Genomic DNA, 24469 nt, shown 5'->3' with positions numbered 1-24469 from the left:
TACCAAGGGGATTAAGGCTAAAAAAAAAGTGGCCACAGCCCTGTATGATGAGACATTACAGAGTGGAACTGCATCCTTAACGATTGTTCATTGAAGTTGATGGGATTAATCCTGAAATATGAGGAGCTGGAACTTACAAAAAGTAAAACAGAAATAAAAAGTATCCAATCCTCATTGGAAACGTTTGTGCACAACAAGGATTTCACTAGCCATAATGACAAACTGAAAGCTAGTTTAGCGATGATAGAAGATTTTATTATCAACATTAAAAAAACAAAATTCAAACGTGATAGTGTGGATTACTCACAGAACAAAGTGTATGATTGGAATAAAGGTCCATTTTCTATTCTAAACAAACGTCCCTACAAACGTACAACAAAACCTGCCAAAGTCCGTTTCAATTTGTAAATGTTTTTCCCAGCAATATGCGCTCCTGAAAGATGATGATGGAACTTGATATTCAGATTCAAAGATAATTTTTATTTCAAACTAAAATACAACCGATTTAGACTTCTTTGAGTCTTCCTCAGGTATAATATCATGCATATAAACACACATTTTATAGCAGATATCCCTGCTTGTCATTTTGGGTGGGGACTGAAAGATCTGTTTTTCAGACACACCCAGATACTCAGATATGCAGGATTTTGCACTCTGAGGAATCTAACAAAACCCATATACTAAATGACTTTCATACAGTTTTTTTTCCACAACAAATTTTTTTCACACAGAAAGGCTATGTGCCCACGATGCAGAAATGAAGCAGAAAATTTCTGCAGCATTTCTGCATCTCCCTGGCAGAAAAAAACGCATGCAGATTGTGCATGCGTTTTTCCTGCAGAATACATGCGGATCCACATGCGGGTTCACATGCGTTTCCGCATGCAGATTGACAAGCGCTTTCCAGGCGATAGCATCACTTGGAAAGTGCTTGACAACTAGGTCACACTGTATAAATCCATGCAAACAGCATGGATTTATACAGTGTGAACCGTAAAAATTAAAACAAATAAAGCTATACTCACCCCTGAGGCCCCGGCGTGGCTGCAGCGCTCGTTCCTGTCTGGTTCCCGGCTGCCGGCATATCGCGAGACAGAGCGGTGAAGGGCCTGCGGTCACATGACTGTGACGTCACCGAAGGTCCTTCAGCGCTGCTGGCATTCAGAGAGAAGACGCCGGACAGGTGAGTATAAACTTTATTTGTTATTTTATTCTTTTTTTACAGGTACAATGGTACCCAGGTCTGGATGAGAGTCTCCTCTCCTCCAGAACTGGGTACCATCCGCACATAGAGACGCATAGAAGCTGCTTGTAAAAATGTACAGTCGCGGTTTCTATGCGTCTCAATGCAAGTCAATGGCGGGAGTTCCGCTGCGCTTCCGCAAAATTAAATGACATGCTGCGGATTTTTGTACGTAGCATAAACGCTGCGGAAAAATCCGCAGCATGTGCATAGAACATGCGGAATCCCCTTGGGGACCATGGGGTGCGGATTACCTAGCGTTTCACAAGCGTTTATGCTGCGGAAATTCCGCAGCATAAACGCTTGAAAAACGCTACGTGGGCACACAGCCAAAGTATTTTCTTTTCTAAAAACACTATAAATATAATTTTACCATATATAAAATGTCTTTTAAAATGTTATTAAACATACTAAAAGTGTGATTTCATACAGAAATGGAAAATCCTGCAAACATATACATTATGACAAAAATTAAAAACCCTTTCTTTCTTCATATTCTAGCCATTTTCAAATACAATTTTGTAAAAAAAAAAAAATAATAATAAAAATGTGTATATATATATACATGTCAATATTTATATGCCATATACCCTCTATAATATCATATAATTTAGTCCATCTGGGTATAATGTACCCAGACGGAAGATCCAATATGATTCTTTCCGGTTTAAATTTTGTACCCTATTAGTACAATTCTCAGGTATTTGCTCCAACAGGGTCACGGAAATATTGAATGTTTTATTATGCTTCAAACATAAGTGCCGAGATAAGCTCTGTTTTAAAAAAAAAACATTTTTGGTATTGTGCATGTAGCCATTCATACGGGATCGTAGGGAATGGATGGTCCGACCCACGTATTGCAGGCCACAGGCACAGGAAATGGCATGTATCACAAAATTACTATCACACGTTAATTTTTGTGTGTACGGCGTATACAGTGTTTTTGTGCGTGCGGTGCGTACGGCGTATACAGTGTGTGTCTGTGGTGCGTACGGCGTATACAGTGTGTGTGGTGCGTACTGCATATACAGTGTGTGGTGCTTGTGGTGTGTACGGCGTATACAATGTGTGGTGCGTATGGTGCATATACAGTGTGTGTGTGGCACGTACGGCGTATACAATGTGTGTGTTTCATGCGTATGGTGTATAGTGTGTGTGTTTGTGGTGCGTATGGCGTATACAGTGTGTGTGTCGTGCGTATGGCATATACAGTGTGTGTCGTGCGTACGGCGTATACAGTGTGTGTCGTACGTACGGCGTATAAAGTGTGTGTTTGGTGTGTAGAGCGTATACAGTGTGTGTGTCTGGTGCATACGTCTTATACAGTGTGTGTGTGTGTGTGTGTGTGTGGTGCGTCCGGCTTATACAATGTGTGTGTGGTGCGTATGGCGTATATAGTGTGGTGCGTACAGCGTATACAGTGTGGTGCGTACAGCGTATACAGTGTGGTGCGTACGGCGTATACAGTGTGCGTGTGGTGCGTACGGCGAATACAGTGTGTGTGTGGTGCTTACGGCGTATACAGTGTGTGTGTGGTGCGTACTGCGTATAAAGTGTGTGTGTGTGGTGCATACAGCGTATACAGTGTGTGTGTGGTGCATACGACATATACAGTCTATATGTATGGTGCGTACGGCATATACAGTGTGTGTGTGGTGCGTACGGTGTATACAGTGTGTGTTGTGTATGCCGTATACAGTGTGTGTGGTGCGTACTGCATATACAGTGTGTGTATGTAATGCTTACTGCTTATACAGTGTCTGTGTATGTCGTATACAGTGTGTGGTGTGTACGGCGTATACAGTGTGTGTGTGGTGCGTACGGCGTTTACTGTGTGTGTGTGGTGCGTACGGCGTATACTGTGTGTATGGCGTATACAGTGTGTGTGCGGTGCATACGGCGTATACAGTGTGTGTGTATGTGGTGCGTACGGCGTATACAGTGTGTGTATGTGGTGCGCTTGGCATATACAGTGTGTGGTGTATACAGTGTGTGTGTATGTGGTGCATAGGGTGTATACAGTGTGTATGTGGTGTGTAGGGCATATACAGTGTGTGTGGTGCGTACGGCGTTTACAGTGTGTGTGGTGCATATGGCGTATACAGTGTGTGTGGTGCGTACGGAGTATACAGTGTGTGTGGTGCGTACGGCGTATACAGTGTGTGTGTGGTACATATGGCGTATACAGTGTGTGTGGTGCGTATGGAGTATACAGTGTGTGTGTGGTGCATATGGCGTATACAGTGTGTATTGTGCGTACGGCGTATACAGTGTGTGTGTGTGTGTGGTGCGTCCGGCTTATACAATGTGTGTGTGGTGCATATGGCGTATATAGTGTGTGGTACGTACTGCGTATAAAGTGTGTGTGTGTGTGGTACGTACTGCGTATAAAGTGTGTGTGTGTGGTACGTACTGCGTATAAAGTGTGTGTGTGTGGTACGTACTGCGTATAAAGTGTGTGTGTGTGGTACGTACTGCGTATAAAGTGTGTGTGGTACGTACTGCGTATAAAGTGTGTGTGTGTGTGGTGCGTACAGCGTATACAGTGTGTGTGGTGCATACGACATATACAGTCTATATGTATGGTGCGTACGGCATATACAGTGTGTGTGTTGTGTGTACGGCATATGCAGTGTGTGTGTAGTGCGTACGGCGAATACAGTGTGTGTGGTGCGTACTGCATATACAGTGTGTGTATGTGATGCTTACTGCGTATACAGTGTCTGTGTATGTCGTATACAGTGTGTGGTGCGTACGGTGTATACAGTGTGTGGTGCGTACGGTGTTTACAGTGTGTGTGTGTGGTGCGTACGATGTATACTGTGTGTGTGTGGTGCGTACGGCGTATACTGTGTGTGGTGCGTACGGCATGTACAGTGTGTGGTGGTGTGTATGGCGTATACAGTGTGTGTGCGGTGCATACGGCGTATACAGTGTGTGTGTGTATGTGGTGCGTACGGCGTATACAGTGTGTGTTGTATACAGTGTGTGTGTATGTGGTGCGTAGGGCATATACAGTGTGTCTGTGTGGTGCATATGGCGTATACAGTGTGTGTGGTGCGTACGGTGTATACAGTGTGTGTGTGGTGCGTGTCATGGTACATCGTTTTCCCTGTCCTGCATTTCTGTATAAAATGTCATGATGTGATGTAAATACCCATGCTCTTTCCCAGATCTTTGTTCCTCAACCATAATTTAACTTGGGCTTGTGTCAACACCGCTAGAGGACTCCCCCATTGTTCTCTTAAGCAGGGGGAGAACTCGCAGTACACACCTTTATAGACACATCGGAGCCATGCCATGGACTAAACCATCGACTAGGAGGGGGGAAACCTCTCCTCCCCTACCCTTGGGCTGTTCCCGGTAGCCCAAGACAATGGACTTATGTGTGACCAGTGTTGTGTTGGGAGATCTCTGGAGGAAGAAGTGTGGGGGCTCTTAGCTGCGGCAAGACCTCACGCCCGTCGGTGATTGTGGACTTATTATGAACCTTAGGAATAACATGGATTTTTGATTTGGTATGCTGCCTGCCTTAATAAATCCCATTGGATCGTTCTTAGTCCGGTGGTCTCTTCTTGCTCTGCCGCATACCCCGTCACAGTGCGTACGGAGTGTACAGTGTGTGTGTGGTGCGTACGGAGTATACAGTGTGTGTGGTGCGTACGACGTATACAGTGTGTGGTGCGTACGACGTATACAGTGTGTGGTGCGTACGACGTATACAGTGTGTGGTGCGTACAGAGTATACAGTGTGTGTGGTGCGTACGGCGTATACAGTGTGTGTGGTGTGTACGGCATATACAGTGTGTGGTGCGTACGTGTATAAAGTGTGTGTGGTGCGTACGTGCATAAAGTGTGTGTGGTGCGTACAGGGTATACAGTGTGTGTGGTGCGTACGGTGTATACAGAGTATGTGTGTGTGGTGCGTACGGCGCATACAGTGTGTGTGTGTGGTGCGTACGGCGTATACAGTGTGTGTGGTGGTGCGTACGGCGTAAACAGTGTGTGTGTGGTATGTACGGTGTATACAGTGTGTGTGTATGTGGTCTGTACGGCATATACAGTGTGTGTGGTGTATACAGTGTATGTGGTGCGTACAACGTATACAATGTGTGTGTGTGTGTGGTGCATATGGCAAGTACAGTGTGTGTGGCGTATACAGTGTGTGTGTTTCGTGCGTACGGCGTATACAGTGTGTGTGTGGTGTGTACGGTGTATACAGTGTGTGTGTGTGTGTGTGTGGTGCGTACGGCGTATACAGTGTGTGTGTGGTGCGTACGGCGTATACAGTGTGTGTGTGGTGCGTACGGCGTATACAGTGTGTGTGTGGTGCGTACGGCGTATACAGTGTGTGTGTGGTGCGTACGGCGTATACAGTGTGTGTGTGGTGTGTATGGCGTATACAGTGTGTGTGTTGCGTACGGCGTATACAGTGTGTGTGTGGTGTGTATGGCGTATACAGTGTGTGTGTGGTGCGTACGGCGTATACAGTGTGTGTGTGGTGCGTACAGCGTATACAGTGTGTGTTTGTGTGTGGTGCATACAGCGTATACAGTGTGTGTTGTGCATACAGCGTATAAAGTGTGTGTGGTGTGTACGGCGTATACAGTGCATGTTTGTGTGGGGGGCGTACGGCGTATACAGTGTGTGTGTGTATGTGGTGTATACCGTGTGTATGTGGTGCGTACAACGTATACAGTGTGTGTGGTGCGTACGGCGTTTACAGTGTGTGTGTGTGGTGCGTACGGGGCATACAGTGTGTGTGGTGCGTACGGCGTATACAGAGTGTGTGTGGTGCGTACGGCGCATGCAGTGTGTGTGTGTGGTGCGTACGGCGTACACAGTGTGTGGTGGTGCGTGCGGCGTAAACAGTGTGTGTATGGTGTGTACGGTGTATACAGTGCGTGGGGGGGCGTACGGCGTATACAGTGTGTGTGTATGTGGTCTGTACGGCATATACAGTGTGTGTGGTGTATACAGTGTATGTGGTGCGTACAACGTATACAGTGTGTGTGTGTGGTGCATATGGCGTGTACATTGTGTGTGGCGTGTACAGTGTGTTTCGTGCGTACGGCGTATACAGTGTGTGTGGTGTGTACGGCGTATACAGTGTGTGTGTGGTGCGTACAGCTTATACAGTGTGTGTTTGTGTGTGGTGCGTATGGCATATACAGTGTGTGTGGTGCGTATACAGTGTGTGTGTGGTGCGTACGGCGTATACAGTGTGTGTGTGTGTTGCGTACGGCGTATACAGTGTGTGGTGCGTACGGCGTATACAGTGTGTGTGTGCGATGCGTACGCAGTGTGTGTGTGATGCGTCCGGCGTATACAGAGTGTGTGTGTGTGGTGTGCCCGGCGTATCCAGAGTGTGTGGTGGTGCGTACGGTGTATACAGAGTGTGTGGGTGGTGTGTACAGCGTATACAGTGTGTGTGTGTGTGGTGCATACGGCGTATACAGTGTGTGTGTGGTGCGTACGGCGTATACAGTGTGTGCATGTGGTGCGTATGGCGTATATATCGTGTTTGTAGTGCTTACGGCGTATACAGTGTGTGTGTTGCGTACGGTGTATACAGTGTGTGTGGTGGTGCGTATACAGTGTGTGTGGTGCGTATGGCATATACAGTATGTGGTGCTTACAGCGTATACAGTGTGTGTGTTGTGGTGCTTACGGCGTATATAGTGTGTGTGGTGTGTATGGCGTATACAGTGTGTGTTTGTGTAGTGCGTATATAGTGTGTGTGGTGTGTATGGCGTATACAGTGTGTGTGGTGCGTTCGGCGTATACAGTGGGTTTGTGTGTGCGTGTGGTGCGTATGGAGTATACAGTGTGTGTGTGGTGCGTATGGAGTATACAGTGTGTGTGTGGTGCGTACGGCGTATACAGTGTGTGTGGTGCGTATGGCGTATACAGTGTGTGTGTGGTGCGTACGGCGTATACAGTGTGTGTGTGGTGGTGCGTACGGCGTATACAGTGTGCTGTGCGTACGGCGTATATAGTGTGTGTGTGGTGGTGCGTACGGCGTATACAGAGTGTGTGTGGTGGTGCGTACGGCATATACAGTGTGTGTGGTGCGTACGGCATATACAGTGTGTGTGTGGTGCGTACGGCATATACAGTGTGTGTGGTGCGTACGGCTTATACAGTGTGTGTGTGGTGCGTACGGCGTATACAGTGTGTGTGGTGCGTATGGCATATACAGTGTGTGTGTGATGCGTACGGCGTATACAGTGTGTGTGTGGTGCGTACGGTGTATACAGTGTGTGTGTGTATGTGTGTGTGTGGTGCGACGGTGTTCAGCTGGTGGTACTGCGCAAGAGGCTGGTACCACTAGTGGTTTCCATATTGAGACACCCATCACTTGGGTGTCCCAATATGGCGGTCGGTGAACTTCCGCCGCTTGGAATTCTGCGATCTGGACACATCTGAACGGAACAGGATGTGAAGACATTACAAGGTAAGTATATATTAGATTTGAATCACAAATATTTTTATTTTTTCTACATGTCAATGATATTAATTTTAGAGGATAATAATATATGTGTGTCACTAATGGTTTTATTTCACTTTTGTCTATGCTAATTATACTGACCACAGAGACTAGTAAGCACATAACTATTATCTTTAATTACAACCTACCTTTATATGCTCACTAGTCCACAGTTCAGACAGACCATGATTAAGACTGCACGTTGAAACGCATAGGTCGAGACAGCTGTGATCCTTGTGTGCACTAAGACTTATTATGGTGGTAGCAGCATTTTTTCATGGCTCAATAAAAGCTATGTTTTATTCAAGTTTATATCCTGATACGATGGATCATTCCTCCTATTTTCTACTTTTAATATCTGCTTTTTTATGGAGTTTTTCTTGCAATATAGGAAAGCCTAAGGTCAGAAATAAACCCCATAAAACACTGTACATGGAGACTTTGGTATCAAATAACTCCTGTCTTTGTGTTCTTACAAACAAGCTTTTATAAATGCCTCAAACTTCTGAGTGTGAATCAGACCTGAGATCTAATGGGATAGAAGATGAAAGTCCGGTGAAGACGGGAAACATATAGACGGCCGGTGGTGATGTAGTCAGTGACGGACTCTGGCCAAATACGTTTATAGAGCCATAGTGGAAGATGAAGATTTCATCTTCATCATGAAGTAGTTATTTCTCATGTCACGTGTAATGAATATCTCCTGCAGTATTGCTAATGCTGATTACAGTGTTGGTAAATGAGATGAGAATTAGCAATAAGGAAGATGAGTCTATGAGAAAGGTATTCAGGTGCAGATTCTGAGGAAGAAACTTGCTTGTTGTCTGTGGCCTAAAATATATAGGTTTTATTAGTAGATGTAAAGAAGAAAACTAGATACTGTAAAACATAAATCTCCTCATATGTTTCCCTTATTATCTCCAGTAATTGTATTATTACACAAGGTTTTTGTGACGTTATATCTGCTCAACTTCTCATTCAGGTCCCTACAATATCGGATCCTCTCAGTGAATATCTTCTTTATTGAGAGAATTTTCCTGATTTACCCATTAAAGATGAATATGGACACAGACAAGATGGCTGAGAAAATATTACACCTCACCCTAGAGATCCTCTTCCGTCTTACTGGAGAGGTGAGAGATTCTGATGACGTCACATTACATCATTCTTATCTATGGAAATAACAGATGGACAGAACTGGAGAGGTGAGGACTCTGGAAATGTCTGGAGTGAGATTTATTACTGTCTCTCTCCATAACCAGGATTACACAGTAGTGAAGAAGACCTCTAGTGAGGGCTGTCAGGACCCTTTGTCTGAGGGATGGGGAAGAACCCTGAGCCCAATCACGGAGCTTCCACCTCACCCCCTGATACATGAGGACATCAATGACCAGAAGATCCTAGATCTCACCTACAAGATGATTGAGCTGCTGACTGGAGAGGTGACACTGCTAGGAATGAGGAATACTGGGACATTTTCTAGTAAAGCTATGAAGGGATTGGGGGTTAACTCTATCATTGTATGGGTCAGGTTCCTATAAGATGTCAGGATGTCGCTGTCTATTTCTCCATGGAGGAGTGGGAGTATTTAGAAGGACACAAAGATCTGTACAAGGACGTCATTATGGAGGTTCCTCAGCCCCTCACATCACCAGGTAATAGACAGGACTTAATACACACAGCCTATAATTGTCTATATGTAAAGAATGAATTCAGTCCCTGTATGTGCTTCCTCTAGATCTATCCGATAAGAAGACAACACCAGAGATATGTCCCCGTCCTCTTCTTCCACAGGACTATAAACAAGAAGATCCCAATATTCCTCAGGATCATCAGGTACATGGAGAGGAGGTGTCATGAGATCTCTCCTGTGATGTGTATACGGCTGTGAAGGTCTTGTGTTCGGTCTTATTTTATCCACCAGAATTATATGGTTTATACTTGTATAATGAGAATAGTGGAGATGGCTGGGTTAGAGCTGATCATTAGTGATGAGCGAGTGTATTCGTTGCTATTTGCTATTCGCATGGATAGTACGGTATTTATGTTACTCGTTATATTGCGAGTATTTGTGTACTCGCCTCGCTATATTCGGATGTCCCGCCCTGCAGTTTTGGCGCCTCTTTTGCAGCCACTAAACATGCTGGGCTTCATAACCAATCACAGTAATGCCGCAGACATCTTGGTTGTGGCATTACTGTGTTTAGCTGGCCGCCCAGCGTCATAGGATCTATTAAAGCCTTGCCGCCGCCATTTTGTGCACATTGCGTCTGAAGCCTGCATTCTATAAGCATAGGGAGAGATTGCTGAGCTGCTAGGGAGAGTGTTTAGGTCTCTTGATAAAACAAATGCCCTTTTAAGGGCTACCTGCAGTGTATACTAGTTATGTGTTGAAAGGAGCCGCTCACTAGCTCCATAATACCACCAAAAAATAGCTCTTTTCAGAGCTGAAGGCACACAACAAAGTCAGAGTACAAGGAGGGAGAGATTGTGTATTAGGTAGTGTTCTTCCAGTGTCCATATTAAAACAGCTCTTGTCAGAGGCAAAGTGTTACGGGTCCGGGTGGTGCAACCTCTGTGCTGCGGTGCAAGGAGGGACCCAGAGGGGCGTGGCTAAGTATCAACTCGAACCGACCCTGGTCGTACAGCGGCTAACGACTCCGTGACCAGGGAGGGACCGAGCAGAGGGACCAGGTGCTACTCTGGGGACGACCTTGTAAGAGAGCAGGTGACTCCCACGGGTCAGATGGCTGGGACTGACCGGTACAGCAGATGCGCACAGCAAGCAGGCAGAAGTCTCTAGGTTAGCAGACAGGCAGTCACGGCAAATGACAGCAGGAGCCTCCAGGCAGGCTATCAGGTGGTCACGGCAAGTGACGGCCAAGCAGGCTGAAGTCTCTAGGTTAGCAGACAGGTGGTCACGGCAAGTGACAGCAGGAGCCTCCAGGTAGGCTATCAGGTGGTCACGACAAGTGACGGCCAAGCCTCCAGGTAGGCTAGCAGGTAACAGGCGAGTGCTCCCAGGTGAGCGGGCTAGCAGGCACAGCAGGTAGCAGGCAGGTAACTGGCAGGTGCTTCCTGGTAAGCAGGCTTACTTGCCCATAGACAGACTGGCGGGTTGAACAGAATACAGACTGTCGGACTGGAGAGTAGTCAGGCTGGCAGACTGGAACAGTAGTCAGACTGGCAACGGGACCTGAGGGCTGAAGCAGAGGTAAGTACACTGTGTTCCAAATTATTATGCAAATAATATTTTCTCAGATTTTCCCAAATTACCTATATGAATTGCAGTCATTGTAATTTTCCAGTCAAATAACTATTAGAGTACAGTTGAAAGGTTTTTGTACAAACTGCCTATGATAACAGTATATTTTTAAAAAAATAAAATACTCAAACTGCACTCAAAATGCATGTTCCAAATTATTATGCACAGCAGAGTTTTCAACCTTTTCATTTGAATAAAGAACAAAAAAATGGTCATTTTTGCAATTATAAGCATTAGCAGGTTATTACTAACTGAAATCAAACAGTTTTCACCTCAAAACTTTATTCTAGGTGATGTTACATTTGCACATAGGACCGCTTGTTCGAAAGGAGCTTCTGAACTCTCTCGTCTATTGAATTTGTCAGGTTTTGGATGGTTTCTGCTTCAATTGTTTTGCATGAGGACAGAATACCCTCCCAGAGCTTTTGCTTAGATGTGAACTGCCTCCCGCCATCATAGACACTCCTTTTGATGATGCTCCAGAGGTTCTCAATGGGGTTAAGGTCAGGGGAGCATGGGGGCCACACCATAAGTTTGTCCCCTTTTATGCCCACTCCATCCATCTGGACCATCGAACTGTTTTGTTCACCGATGAGTGCCGTGCAGCGCTTGATGGTCCAGATGGATGGAGTGCAGGATGGCTGGTTGATGGACACCCCATGCAAACACGGCTACGGCGCCAACAAGGAGGAGGTGGAGTAATGTTTTGGGCTGGAATCATAGGGAGAGAGATTGTCGGCCCCTTTAGGATCCCTGAAGGGGTAAAGATGAACTCCATAATGTATGTGGAGTTTCTCAAACAGCACTTCCTGCCATGGTTCAAGAAGAAGAACCGTGCATTCCGCAGCAAGATCATTTTCATGTATGATAATGCACCGTCTCATGCTGCACATAACACATCTGCATCTCTGGCTGCTATGGGCATAAAAGGGGACAAACTTATGGTGTGGCCCCCATGCTCCCCTGACCTTAACCCCATTGAGAACCTCTGGAGCATCATCAAAAGGAGTGTCTATGATGGCGGGAGGCAGTTTACATCTAAGCAACAGCTCTGGGAGGGTATTCTGTCCTCATGCAAAACAATTAAAGCAGAAACCATCCAAAACCTGACAAATTCAATGGACGAGAGAGTTCAGAAGCTCCTTTCGGACAAGGGGTCCTATGTGCAAATGTGACATCACCTAGAATAAAGTTTTGAGGTGAAAACTGTTTGATTTCAGTTTGTAATAACCTGCTAATGCTTATAATTGCAAACATGACCATTTTTTTGTTCTTTATTAAAATGAAAAGGTTGAAAACTCTGCTGTGCATAATAATTTGGAACATGCATTTTGAGTGCAGTTTGCGTGTTTTATTTTTTTAAAAATATACTGTTATCATAGGCAGTTTGTACAAAAACCTTTCAATTGTACTCTAATAGTTATTTGACTGGAAAATTACAATGACTGCAATTCATATAGGTAATTTGGGAAAATCTGAGAAAATATTATTTGCATAATAATTTGGAACACAGTGTATACTGTGCATCGACTGTTGCTCGGGCACCTCCATTTTGGAGTAGGTGCCTTATATATGGGAGGTCCTCGGGCTATTGGCCGGGGACTCCTTAGGACGGCAGCAGGAAGAGGAGCGCTGGAGGACGCCGCTCGGGGAGCGAGGAGGTGAGAGGGACGGCATCTCTGCCTGGCAAAGGGCAGAGACGCCGTTGCTACACAAAGCAATATTTTTCCAGCACACACAGAAGTAGCATTTTGTGCTGCCTTTTTTTTTTTTTAGCACCGGTCTATTTTCCCTGCTGTTTTAGGGGTCAGAGCCTGGCTTCTGCTGTCCACATTAGTCCACTTAAAAAGGTGTTTGGCGCCCTACACAAAGCAGTAGTCCAAACATTTCCTACTGCCTGCTACAAAGCATGCACCAGGCCATTTTAACCACTATTTTGGCTGTGACAGCTTGGTTTGTGCCATCAACATCTGAAAATCTGTCAACAAAACCCAAAATGCCAAAAAAGTCTGCTATTAAGGGATGTGGACGTGGTGTTTTCAGTGGTGCGCGAGAAGGCACTCAGTCTGTGTCAGGTCAGAAGAAGCTTGATGCATCCACTATGTTCCTGGAAAAAAATTCCGGTCTGGAACGTAAACGTGTGTGGAAGCCACAAGAGCGAGAGCAGATTCTGTCTTGGATAGCAGACAAGGCCTCTATGCATTTGTCAAGCAGCAACAAATCTTCCACGACCACACAGTCTACTGTGGATACACAGAAGGCTGGCTCATCCAATCCTGAAGCTGGTTCTCCTTCCTCCCGCCACTATCGGTCACAGAAGACATATGACACCAAGCTTGGCCACTCCGAGGATCTGTTTGGTACGTATCCTTTGGTTGGCTCTGGCCTATCACCGTGCAGCATTGAAGAGGGACAAGAGGAGGTGGCGTGCGTTGATGCTCAAGTATTTGAGGACCTATGGCCAGAAGAAAGCCACTTGGCGGAACATCATTTTTTGTCTCCATAGGTGGAGGCTGATGATGATGAGACACAGTTGCTATCAGGTCAGCCTACAATGTTAACTAGGAAGGAGGATGAGATGGAAGATGAGGTGGTCGATGATGAGTCTACTGATCCAACCTGGACCGTTGGCATGCATAGCCATGACAGCAACACAGAGGAAGATGGATATGTAGCACCAACACAGGCACCAAGGGGTCGTGGTTTTCCCAGAGTGAGAGCTGGGTCAACTGTTCCCAAGAGCACTCCCGCTGTGCGCCAAGTCAGGGCAAGGGGGCATTCAGCTGCTGTGTGGAATTTTTTTTCTGAAAGTCCTTCAGAGAAAAACATTGTAGTCTGCCATACCAAGTTGAGCAGAGGCCAGGGCAAAGGCAACCTACATACCTATATATCCACTGGGCAGCATCCTGGTAACGATGACATGTATTCCAATTTCTTGTTGATGCCTCCAATGTATAGTTATATGTCTGTAAATCACACTAAATGTATTTAGCCATTTTCCTCCATATCATGAATTGCTCTCATCTATTATATATTTTTTTTGTATAGGCAATATGCACTTACTATACAAACTTGGATTCTTATATAAATTGATTATTATGTTGTATATTTTGAGAATGTGTTATATATTCACATTATATTTTGCTGATTAATTTACAGTTCTGATGAAGGCCGTATGAGGTCGATATGTCAAATTAATTTTGAAGAATCATGTAAATAAATTCCTAAAAAATCTTTTCACCGTATCTTGGAGTGCCAGGTACCTTCACCAAGTCACCTAGGATGTTCTTACAAACTTCATCTACACGGAGGATTTTACTCTGCGTCAAAATTAAAACTCGTGCATTCCATGTGAAATACTTGACCACTACACTTACTATGAATAAAGTGGTTCGGTCCCATCTCCCAAGGTCTCTGAACGCTCCATAGGCCCACTCGGCATAGGACAGAGTAGCAAGCCGCGGCCAACCAATGGAAGCTCCCACCCTGTTTTACACCTCTGTATTAAAAGGGACAATGAAGCAGGAAATGCTCCCATGCTTTCCAGCATGTTAGCACAAGCCTCTCGGGGGCAATTCCTGTCCTCAGACCTCCTGTACTTCAAATTGCCCCTTACAGCTTACCTTGGAAGCAGCGCCAAGTTAAGTCCCAGTACTTCCTGGGGATCCTGCTAGAATTTAACAAACTCAACCCAACCTCCAGATCCCGACTTGGGCAGTCCTTGAGGACCAATGGACTCTGAAAATGAGAAAGCAAGACCCTCCTATCGAGGATTTTCCTCGGGAGGGACCTCACATTCCCAGACCCCACCGGTGGATCATTTTCAGAACCGGGGTAGCATAAGTCGGGAGATGCCCATGCGGTGTGCGAAGATCCTTCAATCTTCTCCTATTCCTGCAAGAAAGGCTGAAACCATCCTTTGCAGGATAATAACCACAGAGGAGCCCTCTCCTTCCAGAGGTTTGCCACGTTAACTTTCAAGAAGTTGTTTACTAGGAACACCACAGGGTTCACCATATACAACCACCCTAGTCTCATCGTGCGGTAAGTGACCTCCCACTTGACTAGGTTCAGTCTATTCCCCCATAACATCTGGAAGAACAGACTGTAGACCCGTGTCCAGAGACACTCTGGCAAGACACAGACACTGCCCAGGTAGATTAACAAGGGGAGCAGGAAAGCTTTGCACAGGCCAACCCTTTTCCTCAGGGTCAAAGACCAACCCTTCCATTGGTCCACTCTTTGGGCGACACCTTTGATTCTGCCTTCCCAGTTTCTCATAGGGTAAGCACCCTGGCCGAAAACGGTGCCCAGGACTTTGGTGTGTTCTTTGGGTTCGGGGAGGGTGTCCGGAAGATCAAACCCGGGATCTCCACCTCCCAGCTTGAGAGTTTCACACTTATCCTGGTTGACCTTGGACTTGGATGCCTCCGAGTAGTGCTCCACTTCTGACATCACCACCATTGCCTCCTCTTGCGAAGAAACAAAGACGGTGACATCGTCCGTGTAGGCCACTACTCTCAGGATAGCCTCCGGCGCCACCCTGCCCATCCGCACCCCTGCCAACGATCCACAATCGATCCTTCTGAGGAAGGGATCAATTGCAAAGGCGCAAAGCGCTAAGAGGACAGCCCTGACGGACACCAGATCCTACCCTGAAAGGTTGTCCAATCCAACCATTTACCAGAGGGAAAGTCTCAGCCCCTGCGTACAAGGTCTTAAGCCAGTCCACAAACCCTCCAGGCAGACCATACCTCAAAAGAGTGGACCAGGGGTACTCATGGTTAACCCGATCAAAGGCTTTTGCCTGATTCAGGGTCAGCAAGAACTCCTTCCAAAGGCCTTGCTCCACGGCCTCTCGGACAACAAGAACAGCACTAAAAGTGCTACGGCCAGGAACACAACAGTGCTGAGCCTCTGAAAGGAGCCGGGGTGCAAACTTCAAAAAGCCGGTTGAAAAGTATCTTAGCCAAAATCTTCCTGTCCACATCGAGAAGTGCTATGGGATGCCAATTCTCAATGCGTGACGGATCCTTAACCTTCGACAAAATGATCAAAGCTGACCTCCTTAATGATCTCGGCAGAGTGCCCGAGAGACACTCATTAAACACCTGAGTCAAGAGGGGGACTAAAGAGTCCCTAAAGGTCCTAAAGAACTCGGATGTTAAGCCATCCAGACCTGGAGACTTTTTGAGTCTAAGCCCATCGATCGCCAGTCTCACTTCCTCTTCAACTTGGAGTACTGCACCTCGTGAGTTGTGATCAGGCTATTATCAGCATAACCATCCCGCTGCTGTGTCTCTTGAAACAATCACTGCATAATCTCAAAGAGGAAGCTTTGAGTGCCCAGCATGTTGGTATGGAGCCAGATTTCCCAATGGGTGTTACTACCCAGCCCAGTCAATATTCTGAGGCAACAATGGGTGATGAAGAGGAAGATGAGGAGGGAGAAGACTTGTTTTTCTGTGCTACCGAGGGGACTCGTAATGCTACAGAGGGGACACCCAACCCAAGCTTCATGTCTGTCCAGGCTGTCATGTCTGTCCAGGCTGGATGGGCTGGAGAGGAGGAGGAGGAGGCGAATTAGTGTGAGGAGAAGATGGGTACTTTTTCTACTGTTGGGGACACAGAACATTTGCCTTTTTGCAGCTTGGCTCACATGGCGCAGTTCATGTGTGTCTGAGGCAAGACCCTCGCGTGATACACATTTTATCCAACAACCTATACTGTTTGGCCAGCTTTCTCGATCGATGGTACAAGGAGAAATTTCCTTCTCTCCTTTTGGAATCACCAAAGAGTTTTACAATGGAATCGTTCAAGAGGGCCATTGTAGATCAGTTGCTGAAAACATCACCCTCAGACAATGCTGGTGGCAGAGGTACCAGCTCATTTGAACACTAAGGGTTGATGGGGAGGTACACGAACACCAGCTCCAACGGAGGTGGGAGGAAAATGTGCACAAATTGGGCAATTTTCAATAAACCAGCACAACAGCAAGGGCTATCTGTGCCTGTAACAATGCCAAGGAGGGCTAAGTTGCAGAACATGGTCAACGACTACTTAAGTGATCATATGTGCGTCCTTTCTGATGTTTCAGTTCCCTTTAATTATTGGGTGTCTAAACTGAACACTTGGCCCAACCTCTCCTTATATGCCTTGGAGGTGCTGGCCTGTCCGGCTGCTAGTGTGGTGTCTGAGCGTGTTTTCAGTTCCGCTGGGGCAATCATCACTGATAGGTGCACACGCCTCTCCACGGAAAATGCAGAGAGACTTACTCTGATTAAATTAAACAAGAACTGGATATCTCCACAGTTTTTAATCCCTCCAGATGACAGCAAGCCAAACTAAATTCACCAAAAATGCAGATTAATGCTACTGCTGTTAACGTCACCCCCTTCCCATAAGAAACCGTTTCCTTCCTTCATCAACCATGACTCAGCCCATAGGGCTAATTTTTTCAAACCCTATGCAGATTGTGCAGTGGACAAACAAGGACAGTATTCCTACTCCAGCCTAACTACTATTTGTGATTGGAGGCGCTTGGGATGGTGGCTCCCTGCGTCAACCATGACTCAGCCCATAGGGCTAATTTTTACAAACCCTATGCAGATTGTGCCGTGGACAAACAAGGACAGTATTCCTACTCTAGCCTAACTACTATTTGTGATTGGAGGCCCTTGGGATGGTGGCTTCCTGCATCAACAATGACGCAAACCCTATGCACATTGTGCAGTGGACAAATCTGAAATGTACAGTGGTCCTACCAAACTAATATTTGTTATTGGAGGCCACAACTACTATAGTACTCCATCGTAGATAATGTTTGACAAGGGAGGCCCTTGTAAAGGAATCTCCCTGTGCCTATGACACAGCCCCCAGGAGTAATTTTTGGAAATACGATGCATATTCTGCAGTGGACCAAGTAGTACAGTATCAAGAAGTCTTCTCTTCCTATATAATCTGGGGAATATTGACAATCAAAATCTCTGAGCCATTTGGAGAAGCTTCTCCAACCCATCCTGGTGGGGGGCACCATATATCCTTTGTCCATTGACTTGCACAAGTGATATATTTGAGCTCGTCATCCAGTTGACTTGACTAGTGAAGCTTTATTTTTCCGGTTCAAAGAGTTCAGCCAAACCTGAGGACCGCAGGCCGCACTCACTGCTACCTTCTAGTACTCCATGTCTCTTGGCCTTTTTCTCTGTAGTCTCTGCCCTTAAATGAGTTAAATAATAGAGTGAGGGCCCTACAATACGAATAAGTTAGGGCACTCTCATGTACACAAGAGGGACCTCCAAAATCTCTAGAGGAGTGCACTTCAAAATGTATGTTACAGGGCTACACAAGGGCTCTCACAAAACTCAGCTTTCCTGCCTACTGCAGGGCCTCTGAACATTTGAATTTAGGGCCACAGTATCACATGGTGGTTGAGGAGGAGGAGAAGGGTCAAGCCCAACGCTACAATGGGCACATTGTAAACTGCTATTGAATATGTATTCCACTATCTGAGTGTCAATGATGGAGGGACCGCCCAAATGTCTAAGTAACAGCTGTCCCAGAGGCACCTGAGGCCTCTCAGGTCAAGGATCTACATACCTACTTTTGGTTTCTAGCTGTGCTTCTAAAGTGCTGGGGAATAGCGAACTAAAAATGATGTATGACGGAGGGACCTACAAAATTTATCAGTCAGGGCCCTCCCAATTGTAAAAGGCGAAAAAAAGCCACAACAGTATGTGTGAACAAAGGCTAAAAGGATATTTTTTAGGTTTCTCTGGTTTATTTAGCCTTATATACCAGTGATTGTGCAGGAAAAACAGTTTCTTAATCTTTTTGGCCTGTTAAATGCAATTTAGGTTAGGTTTGGTAGTTGTTCTTGTGTGTCTGTAAAAGTGGTGTAATACTGCAGCAAACTTATTCCCAGAAACCATATGTGAATCAGAAATGCATGCAGGCACATTCTCCAGGCTCTTCCCATTCTGTTTCATCACTTTCCCATCCATTTCAGCCTTTTCCTTAGTCCCCCAGAACCCTTTGTAGGGTCCAGCAGAAAATTACTCGCATTTCCCATTGACTTACATTGTACTCGATATTCGGAACGAATACGCGATTATTACAAAGTACTCGTTACTAGTATAGCGATTACGAATATTACGGTACTCGCTCATCACTACTGATCATAGATGTGACTTCTCCATCTGTCTGCGACTTGTACAATATTTCTTTCAGGGTGAAGATCTGACCCATATTAATACTACAGAGACATATGTGAGGGGTGATGAGCGGTGTAAAGAGGAGATTCCTACATATGACTACCCAGGTGAGTAGTAACCACTAAATGCAGAAAAGTCACAGATTCTTCTCAGTCACAGGCTGTGGCTGATTTACCGGTCATGTAGTCCAGCTGTATCACGATCGTGTGATCATCATTTTGCATCTAAAACAAAACATTGTCCTCCACCAAAAACTGTTCAAATGACTTTGGACATTGAAACTCCTTTTCTATAGAACTTACAACTTGGAAGATCCACCTACCAACTGAAATTAGAAGATCCTGACTCTTACCTTCCCAGATCTGTAAACTACCAATCCAAATGACAGCATATGTAGAAAGTGTTGACAAGTTAGAAAATCACTTGAAGAAAAATATTCTGATGGGCCTGTGAGAAAAAGCGGAGGGTAATGATGCTCTTGGCTTCATAGAACCCTGATATCTTATTGGATGAATCTACCTTCTCTCCCTTCTGTGCTGCTGAATGTGCTCATATGGTCCCTACAAGACCTGGTCCAGTCTTTCTGGCCAAACTTCACTTTTATGATCGGCAACATTAAACATGCAGTTAAAGCCATGTGTGAATTTTTGTATAATAACAACAGAGTTTCCCTTTACCCTGACTTTTCAATTTCTTTTTAAACTAAATAACTTCAAATAGATAAAGTATACAAAAAACATTACACCTGTGCCATGATATATCTCTAAGCTGTGAGTGGCTGATGGCTGTAAAAAAATGTATTCATGTCTGCAGGAGATATGTTGGCATGACTCGAGCCCTGGTTTCATGGATTCACTCCACGTCATGAATTATATTATCGATCCTAAAGAATTTAGATGCAATTTATCCTGAAATGGGGAGCACTAATACTTTCTCTACTCTTCTGGTCAGGACTTATAGTAGCTCCAACGGTCTAGCATAAATAAGTGCAACTCTAGTTTAGTGTTGGAGTTCTCCCCCCCCCCACCCCCAAACATACATTCTTGTTGGGGATGTTACTTGTTTTTTTATTCGGTCTTTTTTTTTTTTTTTTACAGGTTCATTCTGTATGATAGTTTGATTGTGGTGGGATTGGCCTGCCTCACTTATGTGAGTCTGTAACTCCCTGGTAGTCTTTCAAAAAAGGTCTCCATTGCCTCTTTCAAATGCCCGAGTTCTAAATGTAAGACACCTCAGCTCTGCACTATTATAAAAAGTTCTCATTAAATGTATATTTCTTCTTGATACTCATCTGACAGAAAATATTGGCCCTTTCTATATTTTAAATTGCCAGGAGCTACCAGGTAGCATACTCTAATTATCCCAGAGAGGTTTCACCACTAGTTACTTTTTTTTTTTTTTTGATCTTTTCATTAGATGTGTTATTGTCTATAGTCAAAGTTTTGCCCATCACCCTTTAACCCCTCTACATGGATCTGTACTTGCACAAAGACCCCTAGGCTTGGACTTGGTGTTGCCTGCTGTCCTGTGGTGTGAGATGACAAGAAGAATAGTCAGGTTGCAGGATCAGAACCAGGAGGGCAGAGAAAATACAAAATCAGAAAACACAATAGTAGTCAGTAAACGGGCTGGGATCACAAGAAGAAACTAAGAAGAAAATACACAACACGGGAGCTGAACACAGAGGACTTAACCAGCGGAGAACAAGGCTGTATCAGGCAGCTTCCAGCATTATGCATGAGCTTTAGTAGGGTGTGGTGCTTTGCATTTGAGTTAAGTAGGGAGCATATTTGACTTTGGAAGAGCGGATTTTGCTGGATTGGTTTATGGAAGCCATGTTGCTTTTCAAGAGTTTTTGAGCCACTAATGATGTGGAAACCTCTGTTTTTCCATTGACAGACGATGGACCTGAGTGGGGCTTGTTTTTTTGTGAGATGAGTAAAAAATTTTATTGGTATCATTTTCGCATATTTCATATTTGGGAAGCAGAATGAACAAACAGTTGAACACCAAGCTCTACTGGTTCATGCTATGAGGTTTTCTATTAGGCTGTGAACTGTCATTGTCTTGGTGAATGATTCAATATTTTTACATAACTTGCCATTTGTACCAACAGTTTAAGTAGAAATGTTAAAAAATATAAATTTCAAGAATATTTTATTCAAATATTTTTTTTTTTACTTAGATGACTGTACTAGGAGATCAGAGGGACAGCTGACATCTTCAATTTTCAAATCAGATGAGCTTGAGATCTCACAGGATACAATTGAAGTGAATGCCATTACTCCAAATATACCATCATCCCTTCACAGCAAAGATGTGTCATCTGATTCTTTGAAACAGGTCCTATCTTCAGATGCATTACCAACTACTAAGGAAAATCAAAGTCACAAAATAAGCATTAAAAAACCAACTGCTCCTAAAGCGAAGAAGCCAATTGCACAGTCAGAATATGGAAATAGTTTTCCCCTCAAAAAGTTTTTTCTTAAACATCAAAAAATTCACACAGCAAAGAATAGATTTTCTTGTTTCAAGTGTATGAAATGTTTTAACAAGAAAGCAAGTCTTCTTAGTCACCAAAGAACTCACACAGGGGAGAAGCCTTTTTCATGTTCAGAATGTGGGAAATGTTTTTTCCGGAAAGCGCATCTTGTTATACATCAGAGAACTCACACAGGGGAGAAGCCTTTTTCATGTTCAGAATGTGGGAAAGTTTTTACAGGGAAATCATGTCTTATCAAACATCAGAGAACTCACACAGGGGAGAAGCCTTTTTCCTGTTCAGAATGTGGGAAATGTTTTAAGCAGAAATCAGATCTTGTTGCACATCAGAGAACTCACACAGGAGAGAAGCCTTTTTCATGTTTAGAATGTGAGAAATGTTTTACTGTGAAATCAAATCTTGTTAAGCACCAGAGAACTCACACAGGAGAGAAGCCTTTTTCATGTTCAGAATGTGGGAAAGGTTTTGCAGGGAAATCAAGTCTTATCAACCATCAGAGAATTCACACAGGGGAGAAGCCTTTTTCATGTTCAGAATGTGGGAAATGTTTTAACAACAAATTAGCTCTTGTTAGACATCAGAGAACTCACACAGGGGATAAGCCTTAATCCTGTTCAGTATGTGTGAAATTTTTTAACCGGAAAGCACATGTTGATAGACATCAGAGAAGTCACTGAGGGGAGACGCCTTTTTTATATCCTTAATGTGGAAAATGTTTTACTTGAAAGGACACACTTTTAGCAAGAAAAAATCTTGCTAAAGAATGAGTGTGTCCTATACACTGGAGGTAGCTTCCTGTGACCGAGAACAATGAGACAGTGTCCTTCCTGATCAGTGAGAGAACTGCTCTCTCCTCAAGCCCCACACTTATCTGATTGGTGCAGAGGAGGAGAGGAAAGTACCGGGACCTTTACAGAGGCTGCACATCCTGACTGAGCCGCTGAAGAACCTAGCTCATGGACCTTTCAGATCATGTAACATTTGTTTTACATATTTTTAAAAGTTGTCAGGTTCCGCTATGAACTGAGCCATTTCTTAATGAGTTTGACCTCCTGAATTCAAATTGTACAATGAGTTTTCCTTTTACTGCTACATATAATTAATAATAAAAGTTTCAGTACTTTGAAACATTATTATTTTTGTAAATATACAGATGCAGAATATTTTGTTATGCCAATTTTCTGATATTTATTTAGAGAAAACGTAGAAACAATTCAAATAACTAAAACCTGTCTAAACCCTATTGCGAATTTTAAACAGTTACAGAAATTGCACTACAAAATTAGTCCTCATTCAGTGACAACTGTTTTTTGCTTGTTTCTTGTACTCCTGTATCGGGTCCTCTCTTAAAATTATACAACAGTAATCTGCAAGCATTGATGGATTTCATTTTCCTTGATATCTTGTCTCCATATCTGCAATACCTTGGTTACATCTCTCACCATCCTCGTCTCTCACTACTCCACAGTTTGGTGTAAGAAAAGTCTAGAATGTCAGAAATTAATCATTAAGGACATGTTACAGCCAAGATCCTTATATGTTTTGAGGAGAAATAACACCAATTCTTCATAGTTACTGTATCTGCTCGAGTTTCCCAAAAAGTTAGTTACCACAAAAGCAAATGTAAACCATACAGCTTTTCCTTGCCCTGCAACAAATGAAGAAACTCCTCATCTTGAAGAAGCTTACGAATCTGAAGTCCAATAAAGACTCCTTCTTTTATATTTGCTTCACTTAACCTTGGAAAATTATCAATCAGATGCAGGAATGCTTTTACATTTTTATCCATAGCCTTTACAAAGTTCTTCACTAGGCCCAACTTGATAAGATTTTGTTACCACCATTGCCTAGGTGGGTCCTCAACTTCTGGATGCAGGACAGTTTACTCCCTTGCTGAAGTGAATGTCGGAGAGGCCAGTCCCTTTTTTTGTAGCAATATTCTCTTGCACGACTATCCCACTCACACAGAAAGCAGCAGTACTTTTGTGCAACAACCCTGATAACATATGTGAACAAGCAGACGTAAGAGCTCCTGCCGAGCATCTAGCTATTTATCCGATAAAGGACCTGACGACCATCCTGAAATTCGTCATCCATCTACCAGTTAACTTTCTGAATGTGGAGGTACTTTGCTCCAGGGGAAAAAAATGACCAGGAAAAGCCACATAAAGACTACGGGAGAAGCAGGCTCTCAGCTCCAAGATGACACCAGTCGTCATGCTGCAGGCAGATTGAGCAGGGGAGACGAGGAAGTGGTGGCCAGGCTGTAGCAATTTGCCTGCACAGAAACACAGGTCTCAGCAGGTGCCAGTGGCCTTCTTATAGCAGCTACCCCACACCTGTGCACGGGCTCCAAGTGGAGGAGTTAGTTGTGCAGGAGATGGGAGAGGCAGCCGCGTTGAAGGGGATGAAAAGACCACAAAATTGCATGTGGCACAATACTCACTGCCTCACAGCTTAGTCTGCACCAGTGGGACATACAGGTACCTGAGGAACCTACTTTAAAAGACCTTTTCATTGCAGTAGTACATTGTAAATTCTCTCCATCTGCTTTCAATGTACATTTTGGTGGTCTTAAAGATGAGATAGCAGGTATACGACACAAACTGCAGAAAATAGAGCAGGGGCAGTGGAAGGCAGAGTCAGCGTCATTGAGGACCAGATAGCCGATACAAGCAATGAGAACAGGCTTGCAGAATAGCAAATATCAGCACTGCTGGCAGAAACAGATGATCTTGAAAATAGGTCAAGGCTC

General features: G+C 44.5%; 1 protein-coding gene across 1 annotated transcript in view; it reads left to right on the top strand.

Moving 5' to 3' along the window:
• Window positions 1–22974, top strand: part of LOC141229248 (gastrula zinc finger protein XlCGF66.1-like) — a 31272-nt gene extending 8298 nt beyond the window's left edge. The window contains exons 3-8 of the mRNA XM_073667436.1: window positions 8716–8866; window positions 8996–9175; window positions 9265–9388; window positions 9472–9569; window positions 19228–19318; window positions 21397–22974. Of these exons, the coding sequence (XP_073523537.1) occupies window positions 8789–8866; window positions 8996–9175; window positions 9265–9388; window positions 9472–9569; window positions 19228–19318; window positions 21397–22322 (1497 nt within the window). The 5' untranslated portion in view covers window positions 8716–8788 and the 3' untranslated portion in view covers window positions 22323–22974. The remainder of the gene's footprint in view (window positions 1–8715; window positions 8867–8995; window positions 9176–9264; window positions 9389–9471; window positions 9570–19227; window positions 19319–21396) is intronic.
• The last annotated feature ends 1495 nt before the right edge of the window (window positions 22975–24469 follow it).

This window comes from Phyllobates terribilis, unplaced genomic scaffold, assembly GCF_046119375.1.
Source record: "Phyllobates terribilis strain yellow unplaced genomic scaffold, ASM4611937v1 Scaffold_470__1_contigs__length_1423970, whole genome shotgun sequence".
NCBI lineage: Eukaryota > Metazoa > Chordata > Amphibia > Anura > Dendrobatidae > Phyllobates > Phyllobates terribilis.
The sequence above is the reverse complement of the archived record's forward strand: the minus strand, read 5'-3'. Positions and strand labels throughout refer to the sequence as shown.